The 18,004-nt window shown below is 40.5% G+C and overlaps 1 protein-coding gene across 3 annotated transcripts in view; it reads right to left on the minus strand.

Moving 5' to 3' along the window:
* Positions 1-18,004, minus strand: part of KIAA1671 (KIAA1671 ortholog) — an 86,946-nt gene that overhangs the window by 32,059 nt on the left and 36,883 nt on the right. The window contains exon 1 of one of the 3 annotated variants that reach the window (XM_052795369.1): positions 17,201-17,377. The exons of the other annotated variants lie outside the window; for them this stretch is intronic. Coding sequence (XP_052651329.1) covers positions 17,201-17,251 — 51 coding nt within the window. The 5' untranslated portion in view covers positions 17,252-17,377. Of the gene's footprint in view, positions 1-17,200; positions 17,378-18,004 lie in introns of those variants that run through there. 3 annotated transcript variants of the gene reach the window in all.

An 18,004-nucleotide genomic window follows, 5' to 3' on the forward strand; every position in this document is an offset into this window, starting at 1 on the left:
TGCACTTTCACCATCAAATTCAAATGGTTGAAGATTTTTCCACCCTTTCAGCTGAAATGCAGTAAGTGACTACATGTTCTCCTGCTTGAGCTCCATACCAAAACTGGCCAAGTTCAGCAGCAGCTGCCAGGAGTCTTGACAGACTATGCGGTCAAACTTAGTTTCCTTAGAAAATGCCTAAAAATAACTGAGGTCTGAAAAAAACGAATTAATTGTTAAGAAAATTTGTAGGATATTGCTTTATTAAAATGCATCTGCATAGCAATTACATAGAAGAAACGTCTTCAGAAATACCCCTCACTGGACACTCCAAGGACTGAATAGATTAGTTCACATTTTTTTCATTTTCACCCCTCCCCATCAAAAGCATAATATGCTGACCTCTGCCTTGATCTGTGCAGAGTGTGTGTGTGAGGAGGGTTATTATCCTACTTTATCAAAACGGACTGCTTCTCTCTCTTCTATTCTGGTAAGTAAAATAATCCACCAAAACCTCAGAGGACCCTGTTACATCAGCCAACCAAAGCTGGAAAACACTTGAAAAGTCTTTCTTTTAGAGTTTTCAAAAGCTGTAAGAAACTGAGTAGCAAATCATGTTTGGGGGCTTTTCTGATTCAAGTGAGATTTCACCTGTATGAAAAACATAAGCCACTATTAAAAATAATTTTAAAAGACATAAATGAACTTTGCAATACATTAAGGACTACACTAGCCATAGAAGAGTACCGATTTCAAAGAGCACGCTGCCACAGACAAGATCTCCTGCCTGTGGGCGTGCACACGACGGACTAAGAAAGCCTGGGCTCCCCAGGGAGCACACCAACTTGTTCTCTGTATTTCTTTTCTAAGGCTGCCCAGAATATCATGCTCTGTAGCACTCCACACAAACTTCCCAGCTGGCAAAAGCTCACAACTGTATTTTAATTAAATAACAGCATGTGGGTTACACATGGGCTCTATTTACTTCTTTTCTAGTGAATTCACATATCTTTTTATAACCATCAGCCTACAGAACATAGCTCAAACCATACAGATGTTCTATAATTGTCTCCCAGCCACGTCAGTCCAGCAGTCTTTCTGGCTGACTAAGGGTTTGTTTCTGAACAAGAACAGCACAAGATGATCTTCTGCCCTTGAAAAATACTAGTGATTATCTCACACTGCAGCCACCCTGGATCTGTCAAGGGTCTGCAGTTTTAGAAAACAGAGAACACACACTGCTAACCAGTACTGCATGACTAATTACCACAGTAGCGAATGGGACCTCGTTATTCAAACATTGCTGGATACTTTTATTGTTAACATCTACTCCACCTACAACTCAAAAATACAATCCTGCACAAAGAAGTAACAATTCCTTTTTTTTCCCCTTATTCAGTAGAAAACAAAATTTTATGGTTACATTATACTTTCCAAAAGCTTCTTTCAGCTCATTTTGAGCTTTACCTGTTGTCAAATACATATAATTATGCTAATGACTATATAGGATTGGAAAGTCAAATTAAAAACAGGCCTGCATGTAGCACAGCACATAATACACACACCATGAGAGGGAGGTGGAACTTGCAGCACAGCCTCATAACGAGTGTGAGCCATTCAAGTCCACAAGGTCTTTAGCAATGGCTGAGTCCCACCACCACCACCTCCCTTCTGGCAGCACTAGCATGCATGGAACTGGGAAGGCAATCCAGCTGGAGACCTATCAAAAGGATATTGGGGATTAGTTTTCACCTAGACTGGATCCCTGAATGATCCTTCATCAGCAAAGCAGATGTGACAGAGAAGGATGGGCAACATTAGTTTAAACTAACTGCAAAAACAAAGTCTCTGCTTTTCCCTTGTGGGACCCCCAGTCAGAAACCCATTCTCCTGATGCTTACCTGCCTCACTCCCCATCGCTCCACTTGTTAGCAATTATTAATAATCCATGCATTTCTTAAGTGTTTTCTGCAAGTCATCATCCCACGTACAAACAAATATCACGACCAAGTACTTGCAAAGATCACGACAGTTTCAATTCCACTCGGGCATCTTAGTCTGTCCATCTCAATTATGCTCAGTCTTCAGCAACCATCGAGGAGCAAAGCCTGCCCTTGTAAGGCTGTTCTGGCCTTGCATTCCACACTGACTCTCTTTCTGTTTCATTAGTAAGAGAACTTAATTTAACCTGTTGTGTTTGACATTATGGACTATTTAAAGACGCAGCACTGTGCTGAGCTTAGTTGCACAGCTCCACACTCAATTACTCCTTGGGTTCCTCAGACACTACAAAACACCTTTTTTATTTTTATATGCTCCTTATTTTTGCCTCTGTATTCTCTATTTTGCCATCTGAATTGTCATGTTCAAAGAGGGACTAGCAAGCATTCCTAACTACAGGCTGAATTTCTTACATGTAACATCCCATAATAAAAGCTTTTACTGCATCACCTTCAAATTCTCATTTAAAGTAATAAAGAAACGCTTTAGTACTCAGTCATCTGAAATGCTGAGTAATATTATCTGAAATGCCAAGTAATATTCTCAAGGCTTCGCAATGACCTGCCAGTTCACAACAGTCCTGCTCCCCCTACAAACCACTGCCTAGTCACCCCATCACTCTGGCCCATCAGCAGGGCCCTGGCTGCACATCTGGCAGAGACACAAAAGCCTAACAGCTGGAACAAAGGTTTTTAGTTTTTTTCTTTCATTCCAAACCAAGACCAACTGAACTGCTTTAGAACAGTCTTGGGAAAACACATAATTTGGTAAGAGCCTGGGCAGATATAGTATGTTTTGCTTTCCACATACAAAAACCAAAACTGTGTATCAAGCTGGTTTCTTTAAAATGCTCCTATCTACTTGCCAGTTCTCACGTCCCCCTTTATCTTCAAAATTATTTGCTATTACACAGAGAAAAAAGACAGATCCCCTGGGTACATTTTGCAGAATATCTGGATTTGGGGAAATCTGAAAAATAGGCAAGTTTCAATCAGGTTATCAGATTTATGGGTAAAAACTGTCTAAGTTTGTCTGCCAGGTTAAATCTCACTTCACTGGCAATAAGTCAGACTTACAGAATTAAAGGCACTTCCTCTGTTACTGTCAGTGAGCTGTCACAACTGTTCATAGAGCAGTCTTACTGCACAAAGTCTTTAATTTTGATCTTTATTCATAGCACATAGCAATCTTCTTCATTTAAGCTAAAAAAAAATGAAAATAAAATTAACACAGAACTTAAGTTAAACAAAGGATTTACATTTAGTTCCATGAACAAAAGACTGGAATTGCTCAGGCTCCTGTATCTGTTTACAATTGACAGAGTTCAAAATCTACCATAATTTCAAAACCATAACAAGCTGCTTGGTGCATGGGTGCAGAAGATTGCTGTGACACGCATCGTCTAGGGGAAATAGAAATAAATCCCTTGGTCCAATCAAGGTCAGTTCTGAGAGAGGAGAAAGAGGTAATACGATTCACACCACAGCATCCATCTCTATCTCGAAGCCAGCAGCCCAGACAACAATTTGCAGCAGGCTAGGCACCTTGTCTACAGCTTAACATCCTTCAGACTCACACCTTCCCCATATGTTTCCAACACACTGGGCATCATCAGCTGTGACGCAGGTACCTAGTATGCCCATACTGGAACAAATTTATGACACAGGCCCCAACAAAACCAAACACTGCTGCACAGGTACTCTGAACACAACAAAAACCTCGCTTCCCCTCTGATTTTTACACAGTATCACAGATACCCTCACAAAGTAACAACTGACATGACATGGACTCATCATTAAGCCAATCATTAAGGTAAGTTTGCTTCTTATTCCATCCTTTTTCCCATTTGCAGTACCTAGCTTTCCCATTCCTCAAATCCAAGATTCCCCATGAAACTTAACACAGCCAAAGATGAAAGGGCTTCGTGGTTTTATCTGGTTGGTTTGGTTTTTTCTTTTTCATGGCAGTATGACAAATACAGATGCCTAGACTGTTTCACCTGCCACAATATTATAAGCAGTCTATGGTCAGAAGAAAGAAAAAAAAAAAAAAAAAGGAGAAACAATAGTTGAATGGATGGAGTGTTTCAGCACAAGGAATTTGTACAGTGTCTATATAGAGTGAAATCTCTTTTGTCACCTGAAACACTGGATATCTCAATATTTACACTACATATTTGTTTTCTACTCCTACTTTTGTTTCCTACTGAAACTGAGCAAATTAAGCTCACGTATACAGTTTTAATTTATGCTTATTCAGAATTTAAGATAAGTTGCATAGAACTTGACATTAAAGGCATTCACCTCATACGCATAGCCAACTACAAAAGAGACTGAAGTTCCATTTTCAGACTTTTTTTCTTATATTAGTTTATTTTAAAAGCTCACAGAGGCCTCACAAACTAGTGGGCAAAAAAGACTGCAGTAGCAACAGGTTCTGGATCAATGTTTGGAAAGTTTACACAAGCACACATTAATACAGGAGGTTTTTAAAGAAAGTTGCTAAAGTACTTCATAAAGTATCTCATCAATGTAGCCCATTACTATTTTTAAAATCTTTATTTTAAACAGAGGTGGTAATAACCTCAGAGTAATACTAATTTCTTAAAGTAATGCATTTCAATCATGGCAAAACAATTACATTTTGAAATTCAGTGCCAGTGGCTTTGCAGACAAATACTTTAAATTATTCCTCCAGATTGAAGAGCAAAATGAAATTTCTTGATACTTATGCACCATAACTGCAAAAAGGCCTATGTAATAAAACTGTCTCTGCAATTTGCCTCTGAAATCTGAGTCTCATCTGATCTGTAACAGGACACAAGAATTCTTTATTTATCATCCAGTCAAATTTGCTTCAGGACAACTTCTGCTAAGAAACTAATTTGTGTTCCTTTGAAGACATCACATTCCCTAGTACACAAGTGTCCACACAGTCCATGTCACGTTAGGACAAATACTCATCATGGTCTCATCTCCTACCCTGCAGTGTAACAGAACGGTGGCAGTGCAAGCTCTAGAAGACTGAATCACTTTGACAGCCGTCCGTTGCAAACAGAAATGATAGCACCCACATGCTGCACATCCTTATTCCACAACTACATCATTCTTGAAGTTCACCTGTGGTATTATGCTTTTATTTGGTAAATAACAGGGCTGAACTCACTTGACAGCCATCATGCTATCCAACCTACTCCAGCTGAAAGGTCCAGGGTGAGGAGAAAACAATGATCCAGAACAGCCCAACTCCAGGCACAGAAGGTAGAGGAAGGCTTTATTCTCTGCCTTGCTGTGTGCTAACCTGACAATCCTCTCAAAGCACAAACAGCATTATAAAAATAATCATGTTTTACAGCAAGCCCAAGAGAGTCCACTCATGCAGAGGCAGAAAAGCAATAAGAACACTCCCTGACACAGAGAGTGATTTCAGGGAGGAAACTAGCAACCTCCCTGCAGACCTAGGGCACAGGTTTTGCCACTTCTCCAATATAAATGAATACACTCTGCCAAGGTTTCATGAACAACCAAATAGCTCATAGTCACTGCATATATCTTCTTGAATATCAGCTAAGAGAGGACAATAAAAAGGAACAAGGAAAGACAAAACAAGAAAAATATATCCTTTCTCCAGGTCTCGCACAGAAGGAGACTTGGTTAGACTACAGGGAGGACAAAATGGCATTGAATTAAAAAAAAAAAAAAAAAGTCTAAGAAGAAACAAAAAACCCACACTCCCCAGGTACAACTGTCACCTTGTAGCATTAGTGGAACATTCCTGGCAGGCGAAGGAACAGGTATGAACTGTTCCCCGAGCAAGGTACATGGGGAAAGCAGGCACACTGTTCCTCAGGCTTGGCACCAGTTGAGCACTGCTGCCAAGAGGATCCAATGCTCAGGGTTGATAAAAATGGAGCTTACATTGGACAGGGCCTCCCTTCCTTGCCTGCAGTCCAACTCCTCTCTCCCCCACTGCAGAATGTGAGGTTTGTTTCCAAAGATCTCTGCAAGCAGTGTATCGCCTGTCTGGGGAGCAGAAAGAAAATTTTTTTCACCCTATTTTGTATCATTTGTCTTGATTGTTGGTATTCCAACCTTCTCACTCTGTATACGTTCATCTGCGGTAAGAGTGACTTGGAGTCAGAAGCATGAAAACAAGCAGAAAAATGCATCCAGTGCTCAGGAAGTAAAGGTTAAAATGGCCAGCTCTAAAGAGAATTAGAGGACTTGGAAGCAAGTATGAGGGACGTCCTTGATGTTCTATAACCCCAGCAAGGTCGCAGGAACATTAAAGGGGTAAACATCTCATACCTACCTAGTGGTAATCTATTAAAGCTGAAGCTTATGCCTGAACACGGATTCCCGTCTCACCTACATCTTCTGACAAATAAAACATTCTCCGCAGCACACAATGAGAATTGTCCAACATAACACTGTGAAAACAGCAAAAAGCTGTTGAAGTGTTATGTGTGCAGCTGATTAAACTTCCGTGTGCAAGGTTCCAAACCATTTTTACATACAAAGAGCTACCACTTCTAACATCTTCTTCAATCTTTTTGAAAAAATAGTGACCCAGCCTGATCAATTAATTTGAAACACACAGTTAGACATCCACACACTTCAAACAAGACAAGAAAAAGATTAGAAATTTTGCTGGGACATCATCTTTTTCCCTCTCACGCAAGAAGCATGTTAGCGCATATGAAATGAAGCTTTTTATCACAAAGAAACATTTTGCAATGTTTGCTAAAGAAGGTCAGATACCAAACGCGTCTAATCTGCCTGCAAGTCCACCCCATAGCCTGACTCTTCTCACTAGGAACACTTGGTCCCCAGCTGCCATGCACTCTCTACCCACTTTCATAAGCTCTCATCCACGTCCCCCGCCTCTGCTACCACCACCTTTCCCAACATGTTTCATCGTATCATGTGGCTTATATCCATTCTTCAGATTATGAATCTTTGAGGGTACATTTGTCTTACTGTTTCTGTAAAAGGTATGTAACACTCATGTACATTGTAACAACAACAAAACAAAAAAAAATTCACAGCACTATCACCTAAGATAAAATTCTGTACCTTATGTTCTCATTTAAGAAAAATCACATTTAAGTACAATACTTCTTACAGATTTGAATCAAAAAATGATAACAGAAGGGGCAAGAACAGGGGGAAGCAAAGGCACAGAGTGAGCCTTATTAAGTTCCAAATGCACTTGAAAGCTGTGCTTTCCTCCAAATTAACCAATATTAGAGAAACCAGGTAAGAAGGGGGAAAAAAAAAAATTTGCATTCCTTGTTTTCCTTCCAGAACTACACTTGTGATAGAAGAAAACACATTAATAATTTTCATGACTGAACACTCCAGATACTTCTTTGTACCTGCCAAAATAATTTTACCATCCTACTACCATGGTCATCCTTGATGGGATCAGTGCAAAACTGCAGTTTCCCATTGCATTTGTAATCAAAGTAGAAAGACAGTCATCCTTTCCTCTGTACAAAATTCTGCGCACTTTTACAGTAGCATGTAATTATTCCAAGATTAATAAAAATCTGTAAATAAAGGTAATTGTGAAATAGAACTTTTAATCTAAGTTTTGAAACAATTTAAGTTTAAATACAATTACTAGTAATAATTGCAACAACTAGAGTGCCAAAACAGTTTTTCGGAAAATGTTAATTCTTTTGTCCCCCAAACTATGTTCCTCTTGAACTTGAGAAAGGCCCAGTTAAACATCCTGAACATGCATAGTTTTTGTACCTTGAATTGTTTCAGTATAAAACAAAGCTATCAATGTTAAAGCTGAGGGAACAAGCTAAAAATATACTGTGTTGTTTGAAAGCCCACGTACATAATCATTCAGCACTTCCCTTCCATCTCAATGGAGGAGGAAAAACTGAAAAACAAAACAGAAACAGGAAATTCCTACAGCACAAATATTCTGGAAAGTCCTAAAAACATTTTCTTTACATTTGTTTACATCAAAAGGATCAAGCCAAGCAAAAGATGGATAGTTACCGTTTTTTCCATTTATACAAATAAAAATCCAGATGATGAAAGTTTTTTGTTGATAAACATTACCATACAGACACCAGACATTCCCTCCAATGTGGGCTGAAAACCACAAACAAATTAGCTACAAGCTTAGCAATAAGCTAAGCATTAGCCTTTGTATCACCCAAGAATGATGCTATGGAAAACCAGGAGCTATCTTACAGTAGGGGAGATACCTAATGGCAACAAGAAACACAATGTGAAACTTATCCATAAGAAAAGGCAGCTATTTGCACAGTGAAATGAAAATATGAGCATGTAAACAGATACAAAGTAGGCTGAACACCAAATGCTCCCTGCAAATGTGCCCAAGCGTTCTCAGGAGCAGTTCTGTTGTTTTGATCAAATACACGATCTCAACACGCAACTGATTCATTTTTCCCCAAGGTCCCAATCTTCAGTTAGGGAATCTCCCCAGCATGCCAGGCAGCCACAGGACAAAAGCCTCAGCCTGCAAAGGACCTCCTTGCACCAGGGAGGCAAAACAAAGCTGTACCATAGCCAGGGCTCTTATATTAAGTCCAACGTAGGAATGGTTATTTCTCCATCACTTGATCCAATGGACACTCACACGTTAAGCACAGGTAAATGCCAAACACCTTTAACAGAGACTTCCTGAGGTCAGAATGTGGCCTAAAATACCTTCAACTACTAAACTTTTCTCGCAGGGCAAAGAAGGTAAGTGAAGTGGAAGAAAACAAGCATGGGAACATGCTACTTCTGCTCAAAACGGTAACGGGAAGAAAGGTTGGGAAATCTCTTGTTCCCATAAGAGTGAGTCAAATTACGTGCAAATGAGAAAGGACAATCCGATATGAAGAGACATTCAAAGTGTTTTCTTCTCTTTGATATAAAGTTTTACCATCAATTCAGACCTGCATATGAGCAGTCATCCAAACCCCTCCTCACCAACACCCTTCTGCAAAGGCATCAAAATCCAACTTCAGGGATAATGCCAGATTCACCAATTTCATTCCATCTCCTTAAAATTTCACCACAAAATTCTGCTTCATCTCACTAAATGCTGTCTGAGCAGTTTTGTAGCATTACAGCTCAGCCAGCACCTCACTTTTCAGAGGCAGTCAGCCCTGGTACGTAGGCTGGATGGGGTTTGTCATCCCCACCCTGTAACAGCAGGAATCCCCTTATGCAAGAAGAGTTTTTTTCTTGTGCACAGCAGAGCTTTTGAGGAAGCAGGATTTGGCCCCCACACAGTACATTTATTAAGCAGGGTTTAGCAGTCAGAAAATGTCTCCTCAAATCTCACAATTTTTAGGTGTTGCTTGGTAACACTATACCTAAAGTCAGGGTCCGTTTCAGCGTGCTCCCGAGCGTCAGGGAGCATGGGCAATTCACAACACAGCAAACACAGGCAAGCCAATTTCAAGAAGTGACAGACAGACTGCATGCTATACTGGGGAATGATATGTTCTCTGAACAGATTTCATAGAATCATTTAGGTTGGAAAGGACCTCTAAGATCATCAAGTCCAACCACCAACCATGCCCACTAAACCATGTCCTGAAGTGTCTTGTCTACGCACTTTTTGAATACCTCCAGGGATGGTGACTCAACCACTTCCCTGGGCAGCCTATTCCAATGCCTGACAACCCTTTCAGTAACGGAATTTTTCCTAATATCCAATCTAAATTTGGCCCAAAACACACTACTCTCTTAAATCAGTCAGTAAATGCCAAGTTTACTATTTCTTAAATAGTGCATTTCTGTCATCCTTTTCAAAGAGATAAAATACAGAACTTTTCATTACCATCTGGCTGCAGAAATTTGGTAGTATTTCTCTTTCTCACAGAGGGTGCTCAGGTAATCTCCAACTATTGAAGGTTCAAATCTGACTTTCAGAATTCAGAAAGCACTCCAAAGGAAGAGCATGCTTTTTTGTGCAAGGGATTTCCTTCTTCAAAGAGTAGTAAGAAGAAGCTGGAAGGTAAAACTGTATCTTAAATCCTTTCAGCTGTTCTCAGCTTAATCACATACTGCCTAACAACTGTCTAAACCACCTTCCCACTGCACAGCTGGGAAGCACTGAGTGCCTGATTGTTCTTTCCATTTTCTCCCTAGAAAACACTATTCCATGCATCTTTCATTTACATTAGCCACTTCTTGATCGCAGTAAGTAGAACAAATAGCAGGTATAAGTTTATACAATACGTCCTTCATCCATTTTATCTTGCAACATGGCATTTTTATTTTTATTTGCCATTGCTGTGTAACACTGCATGCATACGTGATTCCACTATTTCTTGGACTCTTTGCTCTTACTGCCTCCTCCCATGCACAGCACGTCAGCCCCACGTCACCTGACAGAAGGGTGGCTGCACAGCCCAGCCGCATAACAGCCCGATGCTCCCATGTCCCCCGGGACGTGGTCAGTGCACTGGTGGGGGACCACAAGCCAGCCAACCCCATGCTTGCACCGAGCTACAGCCAGCCAAGATGCTTTTCTGGAGCCCAGAGCAGTGGCTTGGTACAAGAATACTCCCGGGACACTGCAGAAGACTACATCTTAAATTGCTTATCAGGGTCATTGTTACAGGCGTGGCCTTCATTTACATTTTTTAGATTAAGTGTTATTTCCTGCTAGGTCTGGATCTTTGTGGAGCTAAAACAATGATTTGCTAAAATTCCTTCTGCATTCTCAACTAGATTTGCTGTATTTCCTGCCCTGAACTGTGAAATACTGCTGAATTATGGAACAAATCCAGAAGTAAATCCAGTCTCATCCAACATCTGCAATCTCCAACCCCAGCAATCAAAACTTGCCAAATATGCACTGTGGTTAGCAAATAATCTATACTGCCTTCCTTAATGTGGCAGGTATTTATTAGCCTCAACTGTGAATCACTAAACCAAATAGTACATTTTTTCCAAGCTTCATTCAGGCTTAAGATTTACCTTAAGTTACTTGTAAAGAGCAGCTTTGCACTGCAGTACAGAGTCCTGTCGTATCTTGAGGAAAGTCCACTACAAAGGACTACTTTCACCATGCTCAAGTTGCTCTCTAAAATGCCATTTCCTTTCAGTACAGTAAACACGCACTGGCTGTATGAACAACTCACAACTGCTGAAAGAATAGGAACAATAGTGGGAACTTGGCTGTCTCCCAGCATTAGCGACATGGACAACAGCATGGGAAAGCAGGAACTGAGTCAAAACAACTTTAGATCAAAATATTAGTAGGGAGGCAGTGAAGTTACCTCTGCTTTGTATGTATAAATGAGGTTTAACAATCCACTTTAGCCTTTTATCAGAAGCATACTCCCTACTTCAGACTCAAATTAAAGGGGAGGGGGGCAGGGGCAGACAGTCCCCCAGCTCCAGCTGCTCTGAGCCAGGAATGACATAGTCATTACAAAAAAAATTACCAGGTCTACAAATGGTTACATCTTACTGAATGCAAACCTTATTGCACTGAGTTAACCTAGAATGCACTATTTCATAAAAGCATTTTATGGTAAATTAAACTTAATACCACACCTACTTAAAACAAACTGTCTTGGATTCTGCACTGTTTCCTTGTGCGAGCTCTGAAGCTGCGCAAGGACAAGTGGCCTCCGGCCAGCACACCGGCCTCCCACGGCTGAACAGCACTCTCTCGCGTTCCTGCGGGGAATGGGCTTCCTTGGCCGGGTTTATTTTGTCTGCTTGCTCTTAGCAATGACACAAAAGTTAGAATTCCTCTTCTACAGCAGCATTCAGGAATTAGGAAAATGCCCTGCAACAGGGCTTTGTGTACTCAGATTATCTGAAAGGAAGATTTAGCTGCTGACACCAGCACAGCAGATACACCTCAGACACTACCTGGGTGTGAGGGATTTTTAAGTCTTTGGAAAAAATGTATGCCTGAAATGCAACTGCCCCATCATCAAAAGTAAACACCATAACAGAATAGCAGCACTGTCGACAGGAAATCCCCAGGCAGCACACACAAAGGGAAGCCACACAACACCAACACAGAACGCCTTCCCTCCCTTAAAGCAGCGATAACCATTACCCGTGGCACACAGACCGATGATTAACGTTTCCTTCCATCGCCCATCAAAATGCTATTGCAGTGACATGCCACGACAGCATGGTTATTAACGAGCTGCCACTTCCTTTGGAGTCACCTGATAAAGAGGTATCAAAACCACTTTTAAAAGGTAGCAACTAAACTCTTGTCAAAACAAACTTTAGATCTTACTTCTTACTTAAATACCTCAATTTTCTTTTGATTTTGTAATTATTGTTTAATGACTGTCGATAAAGAATAAGGTCTTTTTAAACCATCACAGTGCTGCAGGGTAACACTTTATTTAAAATATGCCATTTTCTTTTGGATGCTTTCAGGATGTAGCATTTGTTTGCTATTTGAACAAAGACAAGTGCCAGACTGAGAAGAAACAGCTCATCAAGAATGGTACCTAGCATGGTCCGGAGACTCACCATCATCATCCACACCAGAAGGCCAAAACTGAGCAATGAATCTGGAACCCACTTGCATTTCAACTGTGTATCACAGTATTACGTATGTATAACACAGCTACAAGATTTATGAGAGATTCACTGCTCCTAATAGGACACTGGGCTCCCACAGGCTTTTCGGACCTTCATTTTGTTAAAGTGGAGCCAAGACCACTCTTAGACCATACCTACAATGTTTTCATGTTTTCAAGCCACTCACCTGCCCCAGATGCTTTTCCTGTCACACTGAGTTGAAACTAATGAAACTATCCATTTTATGAGGCATCAGGATTTGTGCATCTACCACACGCACTGTGGGGGGATCCAGACCAAGCCAACATCTGGCTGTCAAGAGAAAGACCACATCTTCACTAGAGATTACAGTGCTCTCTCATACAAGGGGGTGCACTGGTGGCTGCTCTCAGCTTTTCCAGCTGTCTTCTCTCATCTACTGACTTTATCTGTCTTACCTGCATTGAACGGCAATCACATAGCTCTCCATCAAGCCCCAGGATTTTGATTGTTGATTGTCTCTGATACCACAGCAGCACAGGTGGAGGCCCAGCCAGCACTCTGAGCTGGGTCCCTCACTAACCATCAAACCAGCCAGGACCATCCTGAAGGTGGCTCAGCAGAAGCAACCACCAAAGTCGCAGCTAGTTCCTGACCAAGGTACTAAAAATTGCACAGTTCACATCCTGACATCAACCCTTCTCTCCCCACAAGCACTGCAGCACCTGTTCAGAATCAGCCAGAGCTCCTATTCTTTTCCCTCAGCACCTATTCTGGAATAGATCCAGAGCTTTCCTATCTCTTGCCAGCTCTGCCCCCACTGCAAAAAGTCTGGCCTCCACTCACCAAGCTGGCTTATGTTACCTGGTCGTACTTGTGACACAGATCATTGTTTATCAGTGTGCTCCTACAGTAGCCTTGGATACATCAAAAAAGAGATTACATCATCAAAATTGCAGTATCCCACAAAATTCCCTGGGGCAGAGCAACAATTGCTCACAACTTTGAGATGGCTAAGGACAGGAACAGAACCGAGAGCGCTCCACTAGTAGCTGTGACCACAAGCAAGCCAAAAAAGCTGGTTATTGGACAAAGGGCATTACAAAGTAACAGGAAACCTCATTACTGTGGCTGCATACCTGGCATGCTGACCAGCTTGACAGTGTGACTGATGCAAGCAGCTGGACAACAAGACTATTGAGCTGCACTTAAATGTCTTCTTATGCAAGTCAGACCTAAAGATGTCTTGTATCAGCTGCAGCGAAGCTCATCACCAGCTGGAAAAGGGACGATGAATACCCCATGTACCCTGGAAAATACTCAAATATAATAAATATAGCACATGGTCACTGAAAGACTGGCACTTGAATACAAAATTACAAAAATTAACCAATTAAAGATGATGAAAAGATCACAGCTAGGAGGAAGGTACATGGCAGGGCAGAGAAGGAAGTGATGATGCGGAATATAGAGAGCAATGATTCAGTCTCTGAATTTCAGCCGCTCAACTACAGATGACCACAACGCATTTGGCAATTAGTGCGCAGTGCTCTGCTTTATGCTTATCTGAGCATTTGACCGAAGGGGACCAAATAACAAATACAGTTTGTAACTGAAAATATGACTGAAAGCAACTCAGTAAGTTTGGATTCCAGGTTGATGGAAAAGGCAGCAAGAGGAATCGGTGCCGACATCAGCTGGATGGTGAAGAGCCAGCCCTGAAAACGCCAGAAGAGGAGCACCACCAGCAGCCTACTGGAAAACACAGGCTAAGACAGGAAAACCACAGGCAGTCCTAGCAAGAGCAGCAGACAGACCTAAAAGGCAGCCTGGACCCTTTTTCCCCTACCACCAGCAAGAGCTCAGTTGTATGCCATACAGGTTCTCTCATACCACCTATAATCTGAATGGTTAGAATCAAAGGACCAATATATTGCTGGAGTCACAAAACCACAAGCTTCTGAGAAATTTCTCCCAACAATGAGCACATTTATAGTACAGAGCGACAATTTACGGAGAGTGAACCAAACACAGAGAGGTGTTTAAGAGTCCTGCTCTTCCCCTGTCAAAGAAACATCAACTAATTTGACCAAAACCAGACTGTGTTATCACACCAGCTAGGAACTTCTGGATTCTTGAACAGCCATCCAAAAGACTCATAAAAGCCTTATGTAGCCATCTGCAAGGCTCAATCAGCCCTCTTGGCTTTCCTCTTTGATTTTTCTTTTCTTTTTTGCTGGTTGGTACAGTTGCAGCAATAGCTCTCAGTAGCTCTCATTAGTCCATCTTCTGTCATCAAAAAGTTCAATGCTCAGTCTTCCCTAGGAACCTGCTGCTCAGTAATCCCTGTTTCAGTGTTATGCATCACACTAAAGAAAACACCAACCAAGAGCAAGCTGCAGTACTTCAGAGTCCTGCGGCATGCCTCATTAAGAGTGCAAACGATCCAGGTTTGATAAACTTGCTCTTCTCATTATTACAACTCAAATTGAAAAGGGAGCTCATGGTTGCATTACTAGACAGAACTCTGCCTGCATCTAATACAACCTACCGAACAAAACATTTTGCCAGACACAAAGACCACTTTTCAGAAACTTAGAGCTGTCACTCAACACCCATGACCACGGGACACAGACTTCTTGGTGGCCAGCTATCATTTCACACATACTCAGGCAGACCACAAACTATGCTGTGCTCAGAAAATACTATGAGGATTTCTTTTGACAACTTTCCTACACATCACAATAATACATATCCTATTCGAAGATCAGAAGAGGAATCAGCAAGTAATTAGCAGATAGCTGGCACTGAGTGGGTCCACTGATGTCAAACTCCACCACTGCATAGGAGTAAAACAAATACACAGCAGAAGAGATACAACCTATCAATAACTCAAAATAGTAGCTTTAAAAATGGATTTTCATTATAATATTTTTTAATTGAGAGTTACAGCTTCTTCAGGTATGTCTAGTTAATGAATTAACTATCTTAGCTCCCCAAGACAGATTAAATAACACAAAGCTTGACAACTAACCCCAACATCTCTGGTTACTCCTGATTATAAATAGAGAGAACTGATAAATATCTCCTTAGTAGCCTTCAGCTGTAACATCAACACAGAAAGTGTCAAAAGGCACAGCTGTGCTTTTCCCTTAAAATTTCTTTTTTATATATATACTTAATATGAATATCACAATTGTCCTTCCAATATTTTCTTGCAACACAGCAGGAGCGTGTACACTAATGAAAATGCCTAAGAAATACTTCAAGGCCTCTAAAAGAGCATATACACACAGAAAATATAACATAAAACATAACAATATAACAGACTAAAACTGCAAATTGTAGATACCATCCCAGTGATCTTCTGGACTGATCAAAAAGTTTGTTTTAGAGTTTTTTTTCCTTGCCTTATGGAAAATCACCAGAAAGATGTGAAAGCAAAAGCATTCAGAGATCTCTTTCACACTTCTCTTTACATGCAGAACATTCGCACCCTCATCATACTAAAATCTGATATATCGTGCTAATTTTTTAATGTACAATTTAAAGAAAGCTTGCCTCTTAAAAATCTAGCTAATCAAATTAAAAAAAAAAAAATTAAGAAATGTCCAAAGACTTCCATGTTTTACAATACTAGTCTCTAACAGGAAAAGATTTTTAAGAAAATGCCCAGTTCTTCAAGTACTATTTTCTCTCCCTGCTGCAAAAAATTTACAGCAGGCAATCTCATCTCACTACTGATCAAAGCACATACAAGGCAAGGATTGTACAATTAAATGTTAAATGAGGGAAGCCAACTCTTTGCTATGGTTTCAAAATGTGCCTAGCAAACAGCTAACATTAAAAGGTTTAAAGTGACACTGCTGATTACATGCTGAATTTACAGCTGAAAAAATTGCTAGATTCATGCAGACAATACCACAAACAAATGAAAACTGATACTTGATTAGTACAGAAGACATTAAAACATTAAGTAATCAGGTTCAAAGTAATACAGCATCTATTCGTAAAGGCTTTAAAAATCAAATTCATCTTTTATAAATGTGAAAATATCAGACAAATACCAATCACTGTGCAAAAGTAACCCTTCAAAGCTGGCAGACTAGCACAGTAAAGGAAGACTGTTAAAAAGAGCTTTTCACTGAAGAGGGCCCTAAGGATTGTTTGAAGAGGAAGTGCTCACCAAGACAAGTGAAACCTATTAACAGAGTCAAACTAAAAATAAGTAAGGAATTGTAAAAATACACACTTCTACAGCCATTAGTACTGCCCATTTTACTTAAATAGCAGGCAGCAGCTCTAGCTAGCAGCAGGAAAAGGAGTACTTCTGGAAGCAGCAGTCTCCAGAGTCCAAGGATAGCTTTTAAACAAATGGGGAAGAATATTTCTAATATGCAGTATGCAAAACTACAACTCCTATGGTTAGACATAAACAAGGAAGAAATTCCAATTAATAAGAGGGTTTTCTGAGGCACATTCAAGTAATCTGCAGTCTCCTCATTTTAAATGAGGATTAAAGATAAAATAGCCTTTCTCACCCTAAATAAATCCCAAGTTTAATGTTACTATTCAGAAAGATCAGAAAGAAACTGCAAAGTAAAACCATCGCTACACATGAACATTCTCAGGATTTCTGAAAACAGTTAAAAACATCCAACTTGGTAAGCGCAATTACATTAGAGTACACTTACCCACAAATATTGCAGCAACTTCAGCAAACGTGGACAGTAATAATACTCCATTTTCCAAAGCACAAAGTTAACACAAAACCATCTTCGTTAGAGTCAGCCTCCCCACTCTTCCCCGCCTCTAGCAGAAGTTAAAAGCAGACGGGAGCAATTAAAAGCAACATGAATAATGTACAATGTCTGTTTACACAGCCCCACGTCACCACGCTGAGCTCTGTGCCTTTAACAGATGCTGTGGCTACTTATAAGCAGTAGCTGAGCTACCAGCACCATGTGACTTAACCACTTGTTATTTAGCATCTAACTGCTCAGACTTCTCCCATCTCGGTAATCCGTAACGTGTTAGTCTAGAATTAATAATAGTACTTGGGGTTTCGCACTAAAAAGCCCTTCATCTGGAAGGAAAGAGAAGCTTCTAAACCCATTCGGTTTTGCAGGCTGGATTATGAAACGCTATTAATGCCACCAGAGCTGTCGGGGTTGCTAGCTGACCTTATTTTTCGGTAACATACAAGAAAAAGAAAAAAACCACACACGAAAGAAAAGCTCCTGCTTTTAATATAAAAACATCTTTTGTGAAGGAGAAGAAATAGACACAACAAAGTGTCTTTTTATATACCACTGGAATGTTCCCAGCAAACGAATACTACCAAAAAAGGAAGAAAGCCTGGGCAAACCGAGTTATTAACCAACACTGGGTCATCCTCCTCTGGCCTGTTAGAAATAGGAAGCAGAGCTAAACGACCAAACAGTGGTAGGTATTTTGTGAAGAGCAAAAACTGGAATTGTAACATTTCTATCTGTTCC

The sequence above is a fragment of the Harpia harpyja genome, chromosome 9 (genome assembly GCF_026419915.1).
Source record: "Harpia harpyja isolate bHarHar1 chromosome 9, bHarHar1 primary haplotype, whole genome shotgun sequence".
Taxonomy (NCBI): Eukaryota; Metazoa; Chordata; class Aves; order Accipitriformes; family Accipitridae; genus Harpia; species Harpia harpyja.